General features: G+C 35.3%; 2 protein-coding genes across 3 annotated transcripts in view; both read left to right on the forward strand.

Annotated features, from left to right (window-relative positions):
- Nucleotides 1-22,174, forward strand: part of Reph (Regulator of eph expression) — a 96,929-nt gene that overhangs the window by 11,949 nt on the left and 62,806 nt on the right. The gene's annotated exons all lie outside the window — the stretch shown is intronic.
- On the forward strand, nucleotides 2,329-21,159 carry P5CS (Delta[1]-pyrroline-5-carboxylate synthase). The gene is made up of 9 exons (XM_028310841.1): nucleotides 2,329-2,509; nucleotides 4,812-4,955; nucleotides 5,446-5,553; nucleotides 13,529-13,699; nucleotides 16,571-16,753; nucleotides 16,982-17,174; nucleotides 17,246-18,250; nucleotides 18,658-18,795; nucleotides 20,754-21,159. Exons 2-9 carry the CDS (start codon nucleotides 4,848-4,850, stop codon nucleotides 20,873-20,875), a joined length of 2,028 nt encoding a protein of 675 aa, XP_028166642.1. The 5' UTR covers nucleotides 2,329-2,509; nucleotides 4,812-4,847; the 3' UTR covers nucleotides 20,876-21,159.

Below are 22,174 nucleotides of genomic sequence, written 5' to 3' on the forward strand. Positions count from 1 at the left end.
GCCGCGAGCAAAAGCTAGTTTAATATAAAACGAGCTCTGTAAATATATTATAAATATGTACATACTATGGCATATAAATTGTACAACGACGACACAAACGTCCATCGAGACGGCAACGCTACCTTTTGCTAATAGATCCAATTACAAATTGATATCGACATCTGAAATTCATGGAAGATAATCCCCAGTCGAGTAACCGTTCCAGGATTATTCCAGAAATTCTAAAGCCAGGTGTTCTTTCTCACGGGCTCCTTTAGCGTTTTAGTATGCAAATCTTATTGGACATTTAGGCGATCCTTCAATTAATTGTATTATATTAGAAATTCATTAACAAAGCGGTTTATTAATTTACGAACAATTTTTTTTTCATCATGTAGATACACGAACTTCGATGTTACCTATCAATCAACTTCAATCAAGAGACCCTCTTAATAAAAATCGTATATAAAAGCTTGTAACAATAATCATAAAATTAAATGTCTACTTAGCTCAGTGGTCAGAGTATCCATGGATTCACGAAACGTAATCCAAATTGTAAACTCGATTTAGCACCACGATTTTATTTTATTTTGAGAGGCAATAGGTAAGGTATACTACCTTTAAAACAAATTTTTTTCATTACTTTTTGATCTGTGTGAATTAGTAATTTTATTGCATGTCTTAAGGGACACAAAACTCGATTTTTGTGATTCGCATCATAAGCGACTTGCCCTTTACATAAAAAAGTCGTTGACATTTTGCGCAATCCTGTCTAGAGTTACTTTTGAAGTTTGTGTAACAGTATCTTTTATAAAAATGAGATTATGTATGATCATGTGGGTGTTTGGTTTCCTTTGGGAGTTAGTATAACAATCTCTTACAAAGCGTTATTTTAATAGTTTGTTTCTTCCAAATGACATCCACGGCTGGACAAGGGCCTTCTCCAAGAATTTTCACAATGACCGGTATAATATTACATAATGTATGTTTTTCTTTTGTTTTCAGTATATTCCCTACCTTGTGTCAATATTTTCTTTAATATCAAAAGGCTCAAACGTCTTTGAAAGGAGCTTGATAAAATATTGGAATGTAAATGTGTTGTCATTTCGTTTCGTATTTAGGGACTTTTAAATGATTGCGAATCATTATAAAAAGACAAATATTGCAAACAGGAAAACGAGCCATAGGCATTTTGGATAATTGAAATAATTATGCCATCATTTCATCAGTTAATAGAGTTTTAATTTGGTTCATTAATTACGTTTTAAAATTGTATAACTGTCAAACATGTAAATGAAGTAATGAAGAAGATGTTAGGACCATCATAAAGTTAATATTCCTAGGTATACTGGTATTTTTATGGTTAGCACTCTCTTATCATTACATAGAATAGCTGGGTTGACAAAACCATCACTCTTTTTGCCGAAAATCTTTTGTTTCTTTCCAAAACATTTCCACTCCAGCCAATACTTGTTGAAAATTGGTTGGTATGGTTTATCATGCTTTCTCAATGACCCATTGAAGTATATTACGTTCAGTCCTCGAGCACAAACTCTATTAGTAACCCTATTTGGCTTATGTCAAGCAATTTACACGTCCGTCGATGCGAGTGTACCAATTTAGAACGTGTCTTGCGTGGTATGAGGTTTTCAATCATAATAATTATAAAGTAATTAAAAATTATATAACAGAATGAACCAAGAATATTTATAAAATATTAATATTTCAGAAGGCTAAATGAAAGCAGAATTTTTAAGGTTGAAAGCAAACAAATGAGAGGTCAGACTGTTTTTGTAACCATTCTGATACCATTCCTTAACAAACAGCAACACCCCTAAACAAAATAGTGCCAGTAATTGCCACTTTGTTTAGAGTCTACGTTTATCTACCCCGAGACTTGCAACTCCAAAGTTAGGTGTTAAACCGAACTATTTGCTAGTTTCACTTGATTTCAATTAGTCGCTTCCGCGAGTGTTTACGCTAACATTGGCGTTTGAATCTAGATAGAGTTTATCAAGGTGAAGATTTGTAAAGAAGGAATCGCACATGACGCACACAATGTGTTAATAAAGTTAATTGGTCAATCAATTAGGAAGAGAATGAAAGCGTAATCTGACACTAGGTAGAGATCAATCGGTAAAGCTTCAGGAAGGAATATATAAAATGTATTTATTTTTCGAGCCGGAAAACTTGGTATACTCTGGGCTTCAGCTTGACAGTACTTTTTGGGACACCCTGTATAAAAATTTGAGACTGTTATCCTGAAGCGTGATTATTGTATACCAATAATATGTTGGATCCAACTAAACTAAGATCTTCGGATGATAATTCTATCATTTATTCTCTACAGCAGGGTGTCAACGTTGACAAGCGCACTCTGGTGAGCGCCGAGCGGAAGCAGCGGACCTTCACAGACAGATCTCAGCTGAAGTATGCTAGAAGACTGGTTGTGAAGCTAGGCAGCGCTGTGATCACACGAGAAGATGGCAACGGACTGGCGTTGGGACGACTGGCATCTATTGTGGAGCAGGTAATTTAATCTATAGATACTTATAATAAATCTGTAGCGAGGTCAATTCTGTACATGAAATATATTTTCAAAATAACTATCAGGGGGTGATTAGTGATCGATACTGATGCCAAAAATGCAATCAGTAATTTTTTTGTCTGTCTGTCTGTCTGTCTGTCTGTCTGTCTGTCTGTCTGTATGTTCCTTATAGAAACAAAAACTACTCGACGGATTTTAACGAAACTTGGTACAATTATTCTTCATACTCCTGGGCAGGTTATAGTATACTTAGGAATTCCCACGGGAACAGGAATTAGCGGGAAAATCCTTTTGTATGAAAAATCTAAACCGCTTAAGTTAGACGCTTGAAATTTGTCATGCAGGTACCTTAGTGAACTTAAAGCTTAGTTACAACAGGATATTGCAAAATTCCCACGGGAACGGGAGTTAGCGGGAAAAAATCTAAACCGCGTAAGATAGATGAAGAGGGTAAAACGGGATCCACGCGTACGAAGTCGCGGGCGGCCGCTAGTATTTAGTAAAGTTGAGAAATAGATGGGGCTCTTCAGAGAATCACAGCTGAAGTATGCTAGAAGACTGGTTGAAGTTGGGCAGCGCTGTGATCACGCGGGAAGATGGGAACGGACTGGCGTTGGGCCGGCTGGCATTTATTGTGGAGCAGGTAATTTATTACTGCGTACTGAAAAAGCCTTGGACGTATGCTAGATTAATATTTATTTTAAAGGGAAAGGAATTCAGAAAGATGGTAATAACTAAAAATGATTCTAGAATGACTGACTAGCGTCTAGAGTAGAGCAGATAATAGAATACTTAGTAAAATAGTATTACTAAAGTATGCTAGAAGGTTTGTTGATTATTACCAAAGAACGAGAATTTAGTAGGCCAATTGCATTCCAAACTTGTATAACTTCTGGACTCTGGTACTTATCAGACATCTATGTATCTATGAACAATCCTTCAAATTTATCTCTTCTTTAAATTTAAAAGGTAACTTTTATAACTTAGGTAGTATTCCTTTTTATCGTTTTTTAACTAGGTTGTCACTTTTCCCCTCAGATGGTATCAAGACGCCCAAATGAAACTCGTAACAGAATACGTTTTTCGCTTTGAATTATAAATTAAACTTAAAAGCGACCCTTAATTCATTGTGTAGGAAATTGAAAAGAATTTTTCTTTGAACCTCCGCAGTAAAAAATGAAGGAGGATGTTTCTAAGGTGATTTTCAATTAAGTAGCAAGCTGAAAGGACATAATAAAATAGAATAAATTGGCAGTATCGAATTAATTGAATTTACGCCTTTACAGTTGGATAAAAATTGAGTTTCACAAGTTTACAAAAGGACCCATTTTGCATAGCAATGGACTTGGGTCAAAATTTTCCCTTGTTTTGTATAAAAAATCATATTTTAAATCCGATTGTCTATCATGACAATCAAGAGCAAAATGCTATTTTTGAACACAAAATCGATTAGTTTTTCCTGTTACACTTAAAACTTCCTTTGTTTTCGTTTGATGGGGACTAACCAAAACATTTTAATATTAACTAATTTTATCACTTTATTTGCCTGATAAAACAAAAGGCATCTAAAAGTCAGTCATCGTATCCCCGGCCCCACAATCATGTTATCTCAAAATGTTTATAAATAGAATTTCGTCGTCAAAGAAACCCTTTATTGTTTGCTGACCTTCTGCAAAGCTATTTTATTACGTTTTGTTGGTCTGTTTTTGTTTGCCGATAAAAGTAGGTAAGCATGGAGGGATTATTTCTTGTTTGCGAGGGTGAAAGAACCGATGGTTATGGGATATTTTGTTTGCAAACGATGGTTTAATATAATGAGATATCAATAGCTGAATAGGGTTTTTAAGGGACTGCTAAACTGTCCACCTGAATTCCTTATTTAGAATTTGTTTCAGCTATATTGAATTCGGCCCCATCCGTAAATTGGATTTCAGATTGAAAGAACACGGTTGGTAAATGAAAATTTTTAGAACAATATTTTTTTAACAACTTCTATTAATAACAACTCCAACATTGAATATAGGGCAGCTCTGTTTGTCTTTAAAAAAAACATATTTTTAAAAATCTAAAACTGAACGGTAGCACCATCTAACCCCTATTATTATGTTTATAAAAATGTTTGAATTATGTGGTAGAAAAGCCTATAGTAGTGACCCGGACTTTATAGAATATGTAAAAAGATACTCAAAAGTTTTTAAACAAGTTTGTACTATGGCAAAATCTATTTACATAGGTACGTGACAAAATTAAAAATTCTCACACTTATTCCTTTCTATTCCACCAGGTGGCAGAGTGTCATCACGAAGGCCGGGAGTGCATCATGGTGACGAGTGGAGCTGTAGCCTTCGGCAGACAGAAGCTCACTCAGGAGTTGCTCATGTCTCTATCTATGAGAGAGACGTTGTCACCAAGCGACCATACTAGAGAGGTAATGTTTGTCTTATGTTTTTTTCTGAGAGATGTACTTTAATGTTGGTGCGTATTCAATGACAGTTTAACTTTCCCCCGGGACCAACTTGACCTTCACTGGTTGGGTTTTTATTGGCGGTCAAGCTGTAGATCCTGGCTACACAGGAGTTGCATTGGTGGGAATAGTCCCGAGAGGTATAGTACTGTTACGACTTTTCATTAGAGCGTCGTAAAAGATGGCATGGGTATGACTGAGATTTGATTCATTATAGTAATCAAGTTGCTAAAAGTCACTTTATTTTGAAGCGTAAGCATCTTTACTCATGTGGCGTAAGTTTGTGGGCTCAATCCCATCTAAAGTAGTTGATGAAAGATAAGTGACTGAGTTTAATTTTTTACATAAAAAAACTAAGGTTTAATCTTAAAGCTAGTGCAGCAGAGCTTTGTTTAGTTCGGCGTAGCCTCAAAAGAAGGATAATATTAACTATTAAATTATACTTATACTACAGGACGCTGGAAGCATCCTGGACCCTCGCGCGGCCGCCGCAGTGGGCCAGTCAGAGCTGATGTCTATGTACGACGCCATGTTCTCACAGTACAACGTCAAGATTGCTCAGGTAAGACTACCCTCATAATATTATAACCGCTAAGCGCCGCTTCAGTGATCACTAGTGATGGGCTCTACCTGATGCCCATTTTTGATCGCCAATTGTCTCTCACTGAATGAGCATTCATTTTTGAGAATTTTTCGATGGAAATCCATTTTTCAGTGATATGTATTTGGTACGGGCGTAGGCTTCCGTATGAAAATAATCAGTTGTGAATTCTTGAACATTCTTTTATTATATTGTTGCATTCTTTTGAATTCTCAAAAGGGTCACTATTACACACATAAAACGTAAGACCCGTATTTAAAAACATTAATATGAGGTCTCACAGTGCGCGTGGACACATAGGGAGACACATGAACCAATCACAGAGCTCTATTCAATGCTGTGCGTTCGATTTGCTGCTTCACTTAAGCAAGCATATGGGCGTAAGGCTACAACTATTTTTACTACGTGATGCTACTAAAGCAAATATATTTCGAAAAGGAAGCGTCACCAGTGTTTCCAGTTCAATAAACCGAAGATACTATGTCCTCAGTTATTTACGTTGGAAGAAACTTTGCTGATGTTTGTACCGTCCTAGATTCTTTGTGAGTTTAACACAATTCAAGAAACAAAGGACTCCATATTCATTGTACTTAGAGATGGATGAGATACCTGTAAATAGTACAATGAACCTTTTATTTCTAAACGAATACAAATGTGGTGAACATGAACCTATCCCCAAATGATAAATTACTTTTCCAATAAATACTTTAGTAACAAAAATGGGAATTAGGTACTGAAAAGGTAATTTGTCTTTGTTTTGTTTTGGCGAATAAAATTCTGACTATGTTCATGACAATTCGTTTTACAGAATGATTGATTGATCTGATAAAAATATCTGAATTACCATCAGTTAGATATCAAAAGTAAATTTTGTTACAATTTATTTTACAGAGACCTCAGAATCTTTATTTTTTTTGTAGTTGCTTATGTTACTATTTTTCCTATTTCCTACTCCTTTAATGATAACCTGCCATTTATATTATTTTCTTTGTTTAATCACTCATTAATTCAAACTTGATTCAGTCTCAAATACAGGTTGAGATTTTAGATTGGTTTGATTTCTGTATTTAGTTAGACCAATCGCCAGACAGGATTTATGATTTATAATGAATCGAGTTTCGTTGTTTTGTAATAAGGACTTCATAGTAATGAGTGAATTATGGTTTATGAATATCGAATCTCTCTTGATTACTTACTTNTCTCTTGATTACTAACTTATTACGTACTACATAGTACTGGCATTAATTTATTAACATCAGTGTACACAGCCTTGATTAAATACCTATGCCTTTTGATACATTTGCCTACATCCAAGTTACCTTAGCAACTGTAGGCTCGCCAAATAGTTTGGATTGAATAACGGTATTCAACCTGTTCATACCTGGAAGCGGGTACGCTTAATGATCGCAACTTAAACGTACAGTAGTGTTGTAGCTTGTGGCATATTGCCAATATTACGTATACTGTAAAACCTATTTTTATAATCCACAACGAGGAAGCTCTTAGCCTGTATGTCTCCTGATGGTAAGTGATGATCAGGCCGGAGATAGAAGCGAGCTTCACCCGGATACCTCAACCACGGAGGAACTGGCTATCTTACCTCTAACTGCCGGAACACAACTATGCTGTTAACATTGTTGTTATGGCGACAGACTTAGGTAAGATGGTGGTAGCTAGCCAGTCGGACTTAGAACAAGCCCTACCACCAACCAAACCGAACAGAAAAATCTGCCCCCACTGGGAATCGAACCCGGGACCTCTGCGTCTTGTAATGTAAATAAAGTATTATTTCCTTACTGGCGATCCGCTCCGGCTCCGCACGAGTGCTATGTGTTATTTAAACCTTCTTCTTGTATCACTCTTTCTATTACTGAAAATTGCCTTAAAATCCGTTGCGTAGTTTATTTATTTATTTATTTATTTATTTATATGGCATACCAACAACATATATATTATACTCTTATGATTAACATTTATGAACATAACATTTCTGATATATATGTCACTTAAGGGTAAGCACAACATTCAGACGGAGATTTAAAACGAATACAAAAGCGACTCGCTAAACCAAAAAAAAAAAAAAAAACTAATAATAACAAGAAAAAAAAGCGTGCCCTACATCGCAGAACTTAAGTGCTTATGCAATTTATCTTTAAATTTAGGGTGCTTATCGTAAAATACATCTAAATCCCGAACCTAGCTCTGTAGTTAAAAAGATCTAAGCCCACAGACAGCGGGAGTGACTTTGCACCTTAAAAACAACCTAACAGGCTTTTTATTATAGGTAGTACATACTAATAATGTCATTATTAGGTACGTACGAGTAATCTTCGAAATGAGAAATTGGTAAATATCTCAAACGATTCAAATAAGTTATTACGGGGCTTAGTTATAGGGCAAATTCTCATATTCCACCTTTACCCAGCTCTATTTAACTAAAATCTGTAACAGATTTTCCACCGTACACCAGCAAAGCACTAATTCATTAATCATGAACTGTGTTCCAGGCTAAATGAATTTCGCTTGACTAAAGGAAACCACAAGCGGCGATAATAAAAAATGACCCGCCCATAATCCTTTTCCAGCCACAGCCTAGAACATAACAGCCTGAACACTAATAAAGTCAGCAATAGATTAAAGGACTGTTTCTCAAAAGTTGAAATTTTGCCAAACATATCCACACGCCACAACAACACTGTTAACAGCATTGTTTTGTTCCGGCAGTTAGAGGTAAGATAGTCAGTTCCTCTGTGGTTAAGATTTCGGGTGCGGATGACGTTCGCTACCACCATCAGGTGACATGCAAGGCAAGAGCTTCTTCGTTTTGGATACAAAAAGAAATACACGCCAGAATTGTTTTTAATCAACTTTTGAGCACCATCTGTAAGATGAAATTCAGGCTCTGTTACAATTTATTTAAAACTAGCATTCCGCCCGCGGCTTCGTCCAGGGTTTTCCCGAAAATTACTCAATTTCTTCTCGCTGTAAAAACCTACCTTGGACAACAACGAACATTAGAAAAAAGAATTGATAAAATTGGTCCAGGCGTTGTTGAGTTTTGCGCTTACCAACATATTTTGCGATTCATTTTTATATTATAGAAGACTAGCTTTCCGTACGCGGCTTCGCCCGCGTGGAATTTTGTCTGTCACAGAAAAACAATATCGTGCGCGTCCCTGTTTCAAAAACCGGGATAAAAACTATCCTTAATATTATATATCCTTTCCCGGGACTCAAACTGTATCTATGCCAAATTTCATCAAAATCGGTTCAGTGGTTTAGGCATGAAAGCGAGACAGACAGACAGACAGACAGACCGACAGACAGACGGAGTTACTTTCGCATTTATAATATTAGTATAGAAGTATAGATAAGACATAGCTACCTATTCGCCACAAGTGTTAGGAGTTACGCCTACGAAAGCGTAACTTATTGTCTTGAACTGTTTGTTCTATTACTTCTGGCTGTGGTACTGTTAGCTCAGACTGCGAAATACCGGCGCATGCATCATGGGTGTCATGCGCTGTAATTGCACTTCCCTGCCGGTGCAATATCCTTTGTACAGCTCCCCCTTTGCGCTACAGTCGAAATATTTGTAAAGAACTTTATAACTATTGCGATAGAATACAAAATACAAATTAGAGGTACCATAGAGGTCGTCACTTGTTGAGGGAGTTAATTAACTCTTTTGGAATCGCAATTGCGAATTAGAAGTTATCTTTTACATTATGTTTAGATTTTTGAGTAGCTCTACCTGTACCTTTGCCCGCAATTTTTCGGTAAATTCCAATCAAAGAAAGTCAAAGCATGAAATACGAGTATACACTAATTTAATCAAAAACAATGTTATCTAAACTAGGCATAATGTTGTTTACAAACTTAATATTAATGAAATTGTAAGCAGAGAGAAACACAGACTGAGTTTGAAATGAGAGAATTACTTATTACTTAGTGGTAAATTTCAATTATTAATCTTTAGTATAATTTATCAAATGAAATAATACTGTTCAGTTGGCCTTAGTGTTTGCGGACTGTATATTTCTCAAGGTTATAGGTATATAATGAAAACTCTGCATCTAATGAAAACAAAATTCATGTTATAGTATAGTTATGTGTTACCATAGGGGTCACTTAAAAATTAGGGATTGATTTACCGAAATAATGGTCCCCTATTATGTTAAAATGGGGAGAGCCTAAAAGGCGATGCCAGTTAAAAAATGTTATAAACACCTTTTTAACAAACGATTACATTGAGAAATAAAAAAAATCTACAGTTAGATAAATACACAATGGTAACAGATAACCATGCTCATTCCATTACGGTAGAATTTTAATATTTCGCAAGGAAAAAACACAAAATACACAGGGGTGGAAGTAATTGAGAAGGATTTGCTTGCTAATGATTCTGAGAAACTCACCCTTTGATACAAATATCAAATGAGTATTTCATTCGATTCTTGTTGAGTAATTAACATGTATATTCAATTACACGTTGTTATTAAATATCAGTGTGTTCTTTATTAGAACACTAATTTAATTGGTCAAAAATAGGTATCCTGAAAATGTCTTGAAAAATTCCGAAAATCGATTTAAAATGTCATGTGATGTGAGTCCTTCAATGAGTTTGTTATAGATATTTTATTATAATTAATGAAATACTATTTGATTAATAATGCTCAATTATCATCTACAATTAAGCGCTATTCATTATAATTACTCGCTATTAATTAATAATGTACCTATTCTACAATTAAGTTTCAATATTCAAGCCCAGCGAAATACCTGGGGCTTCGACGCTTAATATTAATCTGAGTGGGTATTTTGAAAAACCTAGGTATATTGTAATACCTAGTTATATTGTAATATCTAGGTATACTTACTTTATCGTCAGTCCCTGAGATGTTTTCCATGTAGTTAGTTCGCCGACCCCTGACGTTGTTAAAAATAAGATTTTTCTTATTATTTCAGTATAAACCTGAGTTGACTGGATTAGGGACGCTATCAGCTTTTAAAAGTTATTTTTATCTTGAAAACATTTTGTTGTCGTTCCTTTTTGACCTTCAGAATTTTAAGGACGAATATGACGCGAGGTTTTCAAGAAAATAATAATAGATAATTAGTTTTGAGTATGATAAACTTTCACACGTAAAGCGCTCTACAGATTGTAGAAGATAGAGGAAAGCTATTTCTAATACGTTATCATTCCATGGAAACGAACTCACAAACACCGAGTTGGTACTCGTGTGTATAACATAAATTATTATACAAGCATTCATCAAAAACATACCCAAGCAATTGAATTAAGGCCGTCAAACATAATATGATCTTCCAGTATGTTTCAAACCCTCGAAATTTCTCGTATAACCAACATCAATTATATAAAATAAAAGCCCCAAATTTCAAACAACTAAATTAATTGGCGTAGAACCAGACCGAAACGAGTAGGCGAAATTTTATCTGCCTTTAGCGTAATGAAATGAATTCAATCAATCAATTCCAAATAACTTCACAAGGTAGCAATTACTTTGAAAGGGATCATATTATCATTTCTTATTTAATACAGCCTTTGTTGGCCTAAAATAATCATTGTGGAGTTGAGAAACTCAAATTGAAATTTGTTTCTTTAGAATTCAGATTAATCATGGTGAGCTTCTTCAAATTAAATTTTAAGATATTCATCGACAGATTTTCAAAGTTTTTAATCAATCTTAGAAGTCTAGTTGTACCTAGTAGAGAACTTATTAATATTATGTGCTAGTAGTTCTATTTGAATTAGTAAAAATCAAAGTCGTACTATTCCAACGACATTAGATGCCACAATTTCTATTGTCTGTCTGTCAGTAAAGAACACAGATCTTTGATTAAAACTTCTGGTTTGTGCACAGGCCTACATGCTGTGTGTTCTTGGTTTCAATTACTAAATAAGTCATCTAAAATGCTTAATGCTTGGTCTTAGAGTCTAATCAGTGGGTCTACTCTGCAATTCGTTTTTAAGATTTATCCATCTCTATCTCACATGTATGCATTCCACGTAGAGTGACAGGGAGATAAAGTCATTGTTAGCAATCTAACATCTACAATCCAAATCAATTATGGATGTTTATTAGACTATTCAAAATTCTGGATTACAAACGTCTCTTTTACTCATGTGCCCTGACAATAAGAGTAAGAAAGAGAGAGTGTGTGGGTGGAGTAATATTGAAATAGGTAGTCGAACCTTCGTGCTGATACGAGGGAAAAGCGAAAATACTCGGGTATCAAATGTTCCAGACGGAATAGATCCAGGCTTTAGAGACAAATACCTCAAATTCAAAATTCAAAATTCAAAATTATTTATTGTGAAACATAGGTTTGAATTTTGAATTTTGAATTTGAATTTGAATTTTGAATTACCTATACCAAAAGTTAGTCAATTATTTTGTGTTCAACGCATGCTTGTTGGTACTTACTATCATTCAATTTACCCTTGTGAATACATCTCATACTAAATTGATAGTTATCGGAAGTTTGTAAAGTTCTTAATTGAATTTTAATAATTATCCACAAAATGATTTGAACTGTGTTTAGATCTAGAGGATATTGTTATATGACCATGATTATTTATGACAGTTGCATGGGCTAATTGAACTTATCATGAATGAATGAATTAATAAACTTATGGCGGGTGAATGTTAGAAAACAATTTTACTCCATTTATAAAAGACTTCAGAATTTAGTTACAACTTTTACATATTCTTTGTTGTTACTATAACAGGGGACAATGTTGCGCTGAAATTTTCCAAAATTAATTACATACAGCTTTCGACATACTATTACGTTAAATTATGATCGAGGGCATGAGAATGCTAATGTAATCCCAGAATGCTGCAGACATTATACTGGCTGTTCAAGAAAACAATTAGTTATTTAGTATAGAAATACAGTTTATTTTGTTTCGAATATGTAATATCTGCGCGTGATATTTTGTAAGGCGATATAAATCTGATATAAATCAGCCTACTTAAAATTAATTTTAAGTAGGCTGATTTCAGAGGTCATATACCATGTTCTTAAAAAGTATAACTTACTCCAATGGTAGGTACTTCGCTTGCGATAGGTAGGTACAAGACTTAAGTCTATGCTTAAGATTGAATAAAATTTTTTATATAGACGTCTCTCTTCCTCCCTGTGTTTAAAAAATACTTCCACATAACTATAAGTTCGATCCCACTATTCTACGTATGCCATATCATGATTTGGGCATTTCTCTTTATGGTTCTACCAGGGCTTTTTTCACATACGGTATACCCAATTTATTTTTAAAAGGCTGTTTATTTAGACCTCTGAATTATATACCGTATAATAACGAGGCGAAACAATGGCGAAAGGTGCGTATTTCACGGGAAAACACCACATTGCCTAGGTTTTCTGCTTTACATGTCTGAATAATGAAAAGCTGGTTCTGTGAGATATGAACCGGGATACACCGAGCGGTAATAAATACGGTTAAAGTAGATTGAATTTTAATCCGATTACCGTTTCTTTTGTTCTGTCTGAGTAGTTATTTTTCCTGTGGCTTCCTCTTTCTGATGCAGACTTAGATTACTCGTATTTGCTACTAAGCTAAAGGTTTGTGTATAGTGGAGAATGGTTTGTTATACATATTATACTATTATGTATGCTGTATACTGTATTTATTGTACAGCACACAAAACTGAATATCACCAAATAGATACTTTTGAATGGAATAAGTAATTCCCTTATTTGTCCCTCATAAAGGCCTTAAATAATCTTTATATCGCTCTTCTCATATGATAGAATTAGATGACTTCTTAAGAAATGTTTTATGGCTATGGAATGAAAAAAGTGGCAGAGACTACCTCATAAAGGTAACAAGAAGGCACTAGATCCAGGCCGTTAATATGATAATTTAATTAAAAGTATATTTCCGATTCAGGTGCTGGTGACCAAACCTGACTTCTACAACGAGGAGACTCGCAAGAACCTGTTCTGTACCCTCTCCGAGCTGATCTCCCTGAACATCGTGCCCATAGTGAACACGAATGACGCTGTCAGCCCGCCTATGTACATCCATGACGACACCGTGGTCCCGGGGACTGGGAAGAAGGTAAGTTTTTAACAAAATCAAAATCAAAAATATTTTATTCAATTTTGACAACTGGTGGCACTTTTTAACGTCAATACAGTAAAAAAGATAGCCCTTAAGGGGCACTTTACATGTTTCCTTATCTTTCGGGCCCTACCACCTGGCTAACATCATAATAATAGAAAGAAGTATTTATTGTAATAGGATAGATAGACAGTAGTGCATTAGACTGATGGTAATTCTCATAAACAGTAGGTAACGCACGAAAACACGAAAAAAATATTTAATCTACCTATCTAGGTATGTACCTTATACTTAACCCGCGCTACTAAAATCTTGTCATGTTTTCTAAAAAATAAATAAAGCCGATTTGTTAGAAAACTGTTCTATGTATCAAACTATACGAGCAAATAGATCTTTGATCATAAAGTATTGTAAGGGCACTGAACAGTTTAGTCTCTGTTTGAGTCTATAAAGAGTAAAGAGGCTGTCACCATACCCTCGACAATAATTTATGACGCTTTACGGGCGTCACATTTGGTTATTGAGTGGTTTGGCACCTATCGATTTGAATTACAGAGTGTGAACACTCCGTGCTCTGACTAATTTTACATCTCACCTTTCGATGTTGACGTCACCGCTAATATTTATATTAAATTCTCGTTCGATGTTAACGAAGTTAATACATATTTTCGCAGGCCCAAAATAGCTCAAACATGAAAATACAAATATAGCCGTAACAAGCCTGAGGCCAGACTAACAATGCTTCAATATTGGGCCTATGTAAATCAGTTTGGCAAGGGCTGATGGGATGATTTACATGGAAACTATGTGAAAGCAATACTGTGGGTAGATTTGGTGTTTTGTATCGTTTGTACAACATTTGGGAAAGACACGCGAAGATTCTGGTAAGGATGTCAATCCAAGTTGTTGTATGGTCTTGTAAGTTGAAAAATAGTGTAGGTACTACATGTGCCATACTGTTCTGACACAAATCTGCAAATTTTAATGACAGTAGGTATTCACATTATACATTAGCACTCTTCATTGTACACCTTATGAAGCTGACGATGAAAGAATCGTCATTTAGATACTATAATTGATGCGGTTTTATTACGAGGAAGGGATATCTCATATCGACGCGCAAATCGATTCAATATCGAGCATTAATTCGTCTTTGATTGTTTCGATTTCAATATTTGGGCTAATAAATTACAGGAACTCAGGCCTATGCCTGAATATTGATTGATTTTTGACCCTCTTTCTGTAATTGGGTTATGATTTGTGACTACAGTACTAGTATGTGACAAATAGTAAACATTACTACAGCTTCTATAATGTTAACTGCGCTAAATATAGAAAGCCATTTTCCCGTGTCACAGTCCAAGTCAATCCAAATAATTACTTCCATCCCAGATGATAAATAACCGGCATTTTGTGTGTAAGCCACTGTTATTCTCCTAATGATAGCTAATTATCCGGCTCTATTGTAGCAATACTAAATGGTGTTTACCACGAGAGAGGTAATGCGAACCCAGAGCCGTTTCTGTTGTGTAGTTCGGGACGCTAATATGCTAGTTTCCTAAAAATAACTTTTAGTCCTAACATTATCAAAAAGTATTGGACACGTATATTTTTATTTGTCAATCAAACAAGTAATGACGAAGCTATGATGCGTTGAAGTTCCGCGTAACATCACAAAGTGCTACACTTTGAAGCACGCCTGACGTCACGGGCCTCTTCGTTTGAACTTTGACGCGATTTACCTCTTTCAATTTTCATTAGTTTGAAAAAGTGAAAAATACGTGTCGAGCATTTTTTGATAAAACCGACGGATTAATTCAAACTCTGGCTTTTTTACCCAAGAACATCCCTATTAATAGGACAGGCAAAGACCTAGCCGGTGCCAGGATGAGTCCCGTGATAAAATTTCATCGATGATTATATAGATAACAAAATGTATGGGCTAATCGCGTAAAATTATTAAAATGGCGCGATAAAAGCTTATCTCGATGCGCTTCAATACTCAATATCTTTACTTAAAATTAGAACGTTATGGGTCCTGTAGGGCACGGCACGGAAATTAGGAAAGAGGAGGACCACCCTAGATCAGCCGAAAAATTTGTTAGAAGTTGAGCCTAATAATTTATCATTTAGATAGGTACTCACACTTCCTAGGCCTACTGGCTAAACAGTGACAAAAGAATGAGGACAGACCTACTTTAGTCATAAACACTTGACTTGCTTATTCATTGCAGACTTGTCATTGTATAACATAAGGAAAATTACAGTTAATGAACGATCATAGCACACTATTAGGAAAGTCACTTTCCCGGTGTTCTGTGAGCTGTGATAACCGTTTCTACTTACTTTCGGTAATGGTTCATTCACGTATAAGTTATACGAACTCATGTTGACATATGTAAACATAGTACGTATGTAGTGTGTTATTCTTTTTCCTCGTCATTATTTATCGTGTAGGCTGTAACAACTTATTATATTACTTACTTAGTCGGACTTTAGAAAATGTATTAATTGAATTAAAAAAGAGGAGTCAGAATTTATGTTTTAACTATAGTTCGTTCGCGTTAAGAATGCAGTAAGTCATCATTGTCCGCCGTTGATATTTAGCTTTTAAGTGTATTTTTGAAAATTCATTAAACTTAATATTTTAAAATACATATAATTTGTTTGAAAAATGCCTCTGTGAATACAGCTTTATCCTGCAGTTGCACTGATAATTCACTGCATTCTTAACGCGAACGAACTATAGTTTTCCCTCAGAATCAATATCTCAATTTGTTTGAGTTTTTCCAACATGTCCCATACCTACATATTTATTTCATCAATTACAATATTTTGACTTCCACGCATATTTCTCGATCACCACAGGGCATTGGAATCAAAGACAACGACAGTTTATCAGCGTTACTGGCAGCAGAGATCCAGTCAGATCTGCTCATCATGATGTCTGACGTAGATGGTATCTACAACAAGCCACCCTGGGAAGACGGTGCCAGGATGATGCACACATACACCTCAAAGGAGCAGGTTCAATTTGGACAGAAATCTAAGGTAAAAATAATTTTAATAGACTTCTATCCTGTCTCTAGCTGTCCGGCCAGGACGGGGAGTTTATTAGGCCAAATCCTCCATTTACCTGACTAAATTAATGACGATGATGATAATAAAGATGATTATGATAAAGTCAGATTTATGATCACAAATATGAGGATCACAATAATGAAGCAAAAATGTAACTGCTCTTCTTTCATCATCTATATGTTTGTATTTATCTTTTAGGTGGGAACAGGTGGTATGGACTCAAAGGTGAACGCAGCTACATGGGCCATGGCTCGTGGAGTCAGCGTTGTGATTTGTAACGGCATGCAAGATAAAGCCATCAAAACTATCATCAGTGGTAGAAAAGTGGGCACTTTCTTCACGGACTATGCGACTAACGCTTCCAACTCTGTGGATGAGCTAGCTGAGAATGGTAAGTATCTTTTGTGAGTCAATTCAATTAATTATGCTTTGTATCGATTGATAATCTAACCTTTATTTTAGCACGAACTGGAAGCAGAGTATTGCAACAACTATCTCCACATGATAGAGCATCGGCCATTCATTCTTTGGCTGACTCACTTGTAGATAAACAAGATCAAATATTAGAAGCAAACGCTAAAGATTTGGAAGAAGCTACTAAAGGAGGACTAGCGTCTGCTTTATTGAGCAGACTGTCTCTCAGTCCAGGAAAGTTGAAGACACTTTCAGTAGGTTTGAAACAAATTGCCGATTCTAGCTACGAAAATGTAGGACGAGTTTTGAGGAAGACCAAATTAGCTGAGAATTTGGTTCTGCGTCAAGTTACAGTTCCTATTGGAGTATTATTAGTTATATTTGAATCCAGACCTGATTCACTACCGCAAGTTGCTGCTCTAGCAATGGCGTCGGCGAATGGACTTCTCTTGAAAGGTGGAAAGGAGGCTGCTCATTCAAATAAAGCTCTTATGGATCTGGTTAAAGAATCTTTAAAGACAGTCGGAGCTCAAGACGCCATATCTCTAGTTTCAACCCGAGAGGAGATAAGCGATCTTCTAGCTATGGAGAAACACATTGATTTGATCATCCCTCGTGGATCTTCAGATTTGGTGAGAAATATACAAAAGCAATCCCAGCATATCCCAGTACTTGGACACGCTGAAGGTATCTGCCATGTGTACATTGACAAAGACGCGGATCCTGTTAAAGCTTTGAAGATAGTTCGCGATGCAAAGTGTGATTACCCAGCCGCTTGCAATGCTATGGAAACGTTGCTGTTACACGAAGATCATTTGTCTGGGACTATGTTCACTGATATTTGTAATATGTTGAAGAAGGAAGGTGTTAAGATTCACGCTGGTCCGAAACTGTCCAGTCACTTGACGTTTGGTCCACCTCCAGCTCGCAGCATGAAACATGAATATGGATCCCTGGAATGCTGCATTGAAATAGTGAAAGACATGGATGAAGCAGTTGAACACATTCACAAATTCGGAAGTTCTCATACAGACGTTATCATCACTGAGAATGGTGAGTATTAAACTCTATTGTCTATTCAGATACTACTAGGCAGTTATTTACGCAGTGATATGATAATCACACGATGTCATAAACAGGGAAGTAGTTAGATAACTTCAAGGAGAACACGTGTCAAATTTTGTTCTAGTATGTGTTGATTTTACCTACTTACATTACAATTATATTTAGATGTTTGAGTATCTGCTCTTCGGACTATAAATTCGAGCAAATAATTTGACTGTGCACTTTATTTGACATATTTACATTAGATGACGTTGTGATGAATATCGACAATAGCCATATCGAATGGTTAAATCATTAATCGGCCAGACAGATTTAAAGTCAGTTTTATTTTATCTTTATTTGAGCAGCTTAAATAAATATTGAATATTAATATGACTGTATTTAATTGTTAACAGACAATGCAGCCAAGAAGTTCTTGGGCTCCGTGGACAGTGCGTGCGTGTTCCACAACGTGTCTTCTCGATTTGCCGACGGTTTCCGATTCGGGCTCGGAGCTGAGGTTGGAATCTCCACCGCAAGGATACATGCTAGAGGTAAACAAAACTGGTTTCTAGAGTCTTACAGACTGACGTTCTTATGGCCGTCCATTTCAAAGGGGTCACTTAAAATTAGGGATTAATGGTGAAAACACTGTGGTGGTCCTTTTTATTCTATTTAAAACACATTTACCGGTGTAAATACATAATATCAATACCAATACCATTTAAATAAATAAATAAAAAACTAAAGCAAAAAAGACTTGACCACAAAACTTCGGCAGTATTTAAGAGCTAATGCTAACAGTTAATTTATACAGATTTGGAATATTTCGAATAAACAATTACGAGATAAAGTTTACCAAAACCCAATAACTGATTTTATTAGTAGTATATGAGTAATTGAGTATCCCAGTCCAATTAACCCTCGGAATCGAATTCAAAGTGACATTGCGATATCTAAACTTTGAACTGCCATTGAAAGGCAGGTCTGTTAATTGGTCTTTGACTATCTGGTTTAGATCCGAATCTTAGTCAAGTTCCGCCGTAATGCAATAGTTAGCGCCTGTAATTAATTTGTCTGGAAAGTTCAGCCGCTTGTTAACTGTGATTACTAACTATTTCAATTAACTGACAAATCTCTTTATGAGTTTGTATGTGACGATGATTCGTTAGACATTTGCATTTGGGTTTGAACAATTAATATTAGAGTATATATTTTCTTGGACTACTCGTAAAACAAGTAGTAATTCTTGCATCATTTCATATTTTCAACCGACTTCAGAAAAAGGAGGAGGTTCTCAATTCGACCCGTATGTTTTTTTTTTCTATGTTTGTTACGCGATAACTCCGCCAATTATGAACCGATTTGAACAAATCTTTTTTCGGCGTATAGGTAATACCTCAAGGGTGGTCCCATTTAAATTTAATAATAAAAAACAACCCCCAAGGGTGGAAAATTGGGGATGAACTTTTTTATACGCAATATCTCCGCCGATTATAAACCAATTTGAACGATTATTTTTTTGTTGAATAGGTATTATTAGAAGGGTAGTTTCACGCGAATTTGAAGAAAATATTTCACCCCCAAGGGTGGAAAATTGGGGATGAACTTTTTTATACGCAATATCTCCGCCGATTATGAACCAATTTGAACGATTATTTTTCTGTTGAATAGGTATTATTTGTGTTCACGCATTTGAAGTCGGTTTTTTTTTTAAAGTTATATTATTAAGTAATGTGCAATTCATATTATCATTATATTCATGTATCCCACCTCTCGGTCCCACCGCTGCGACTACTGTGTAGCCAGGATCTACAGTTTGATCGCCTATAAAAACCCAACGAGTGGTTACGACGATTGAGGGATACATGAATATAACCAGAAACACTTTTATGTAAGTAAAATGATGCCGAGACCATTATGGATCGCTAAAAGTTAGCAGTTCTTATGCAGAGCCAATCTTTGACTTTACAAGCCCAAGTCAATAATTTTAAGTTGCATTTGAGAGCCTTTGAAGACCATAATGTGTCAATTATTGTTACTAAGAACTTTAATTATAAACACTTGATTAACCCTTCGCCAGGATCGATCAATGTTAACAATTAGACGATAGTTTAAGGCGTGTTCTCAACATCATATTAAATTGTTTTCGAAATTCTCTACATGCCTCATTATAAATTTGGAAACGTAATATAATATTGATGGTTTGTGCTATAAATAAATGACTTGTTCGGAGTAAGTTTGAAATGTGTCTTTAGAAATCAATAGGTATTAATTTTACACGAAGCAGCATTTAAAATATGTTTAATAATTTTAAACATAACATTCTTGTACAGACATACTTAATCATCATCATAATTTCGGCCATAAGACGTCCACTACTGAAAAGGTCTCCCACAATTATCCCAATGACAAGACATAATGCCTATATGAAAATTATGTTCCAGTACGGTGATTAAAAAACTATTAAGTTACGTTTCACGAAACTCATGATTTTTATTTATTTTTTCAGGTCCAGTCGGAGTGGAAGGTCTCCTGACCACCAAATGGATTCTGGAGGGTACAGACCACACAGCGGCAGAGTTCAACGAGGGAAGGAGGTCTTGGGTCCACGAGACCCTCCCCCTGAATTGACTACCAACCCCCAGTGCCTGGTACCATTGTAGACCTTGGATTACAGTTATGAGATTCGTTGAGAGATTTAGAAAATTGCGGACAAGTTAGAAGTAATTGTCGCTGAACTAAAAAAGATAATGATAGGTTATAATTGCAAATAGATACAGTAAAATTAATCCTAAGTTATACTTTTAAATGAATAAATAAACAAAAAAGTGAGAAACAATAATAATATTGCTATAAATATTGTGTTCTATAAAGGAAGATAAACAATGTTTATTGGATCCATGTGCGTCAATAAATACGAAGATAAATTTTATTGCAATAAAATATTGATAAGACGAATTGTGTATAATACCTATGTATAATAAAATAAACAATTTCTTATTTCGTCTTTAATATTATTTACATAATCGTACTCGTCATTATAAAAACTTCCTGATATTATACACTCTTATCCTACATTGATAAAGTTTCATCAACAACAAACAAAATAAAAATAAAGGCCAAATTGTAATTAAACATAATCAATCAACTTCTTTTACTATAAAAACACATTTTTTAAGAGCAATGACTAGAAACTTTTTTTTAACTCGTTAGTCGTCTTTTTACTTTTATTTCCAAGGAATAGGGTATGTTAGGGCTACCATGCGTCCAGATCCGGCTTTTTAATTTTTCCGGACTATTTGTCTTCATAAAAAAACTGCGCTCTGTGACTCTGCGGGTTTTTTTGTCAGAATTTTATTTTGCGACGATTTTCCGGAGCTTTTGGCAATATCTGGATGATTCATTTTTTATTTAAAACATTGCATAAAAGATACACAAATCGTAGTTATACCATAGATTCTTTCCAAGACAATATTTCAGTCAAATACTTTAAAATAGAGTATATAGGCGGTACTTGAAAACTAAAAAAATAAACTTATCGGAAGTTTTCTCTAGATGGTAACCCTAGCTAAATGTATAAAGGTCAATAAAATTACTAAACACCTAAGCGATTACAGCGAAAACTTTTTAAAAAATGGCAACAAAAAGGTCCAGTTCCCTCGCAAGAGTCCCATTTAAACTCTGCTTCAACGGGAGTTAATCAAGAAAAAAGGTTCTTTGCGTATTTTCCAACGGGAAAATAAATAAAAATACGAAACAAAACCCAAAACGCTCCAACTTGACATTTTATTTGATTGCTCTAAAGGTTGGGGAATTGAAATTGAAAACTGGAAGCTTGATTACAACTTCTTGACCTATTCACGTACGGAACGCCGGGGTGTCTTTGTATGGAGTAGGGAAACAAAATATTTTAACGTTATTTCACCTAAT

This window comes from Ostrinia furnacalis, unplaced genomic scaffold, assembly GCF_004193835.3.
Source record: "Ostrinia furnacalis isolate ACB-3 unplaced genomic scaffold, ASM419383v2 OfSCF3121, whole genome shotgun sequence".
NCBI classification, from domain to species: Eukaryota; Metazoa; Arthropoda; class Insecta; order Lepidoptera; family Crambidae; genus Ostrinia; species Ostrinia furnacalis.

Excerpts from the sequence above, each read along its gene's own strand:
- P5CS (XM_028310841.1), top strand. The coding sequence starts at position 4,848 with ATGGTGACGAGTGGAGCTGTAGCCTTCGGCAGACAGAAGCTCACTCAG. Across the intron at positions 4,956-5,445 it reads CAAGCGACCATACTAGAGAG|GACGCTGGAAGCATCCTGGA; the intron begins GTAATGTTTGTC and ends CTTATACTACAG. Across the intron at positions 16,754-16,981 it reads AATTTGGACAGAAATCTAAG|GTGGGAACAGGTGGTATGGA; the intron begins GTAAAAATAATT and ends TTTATCTTTTAG.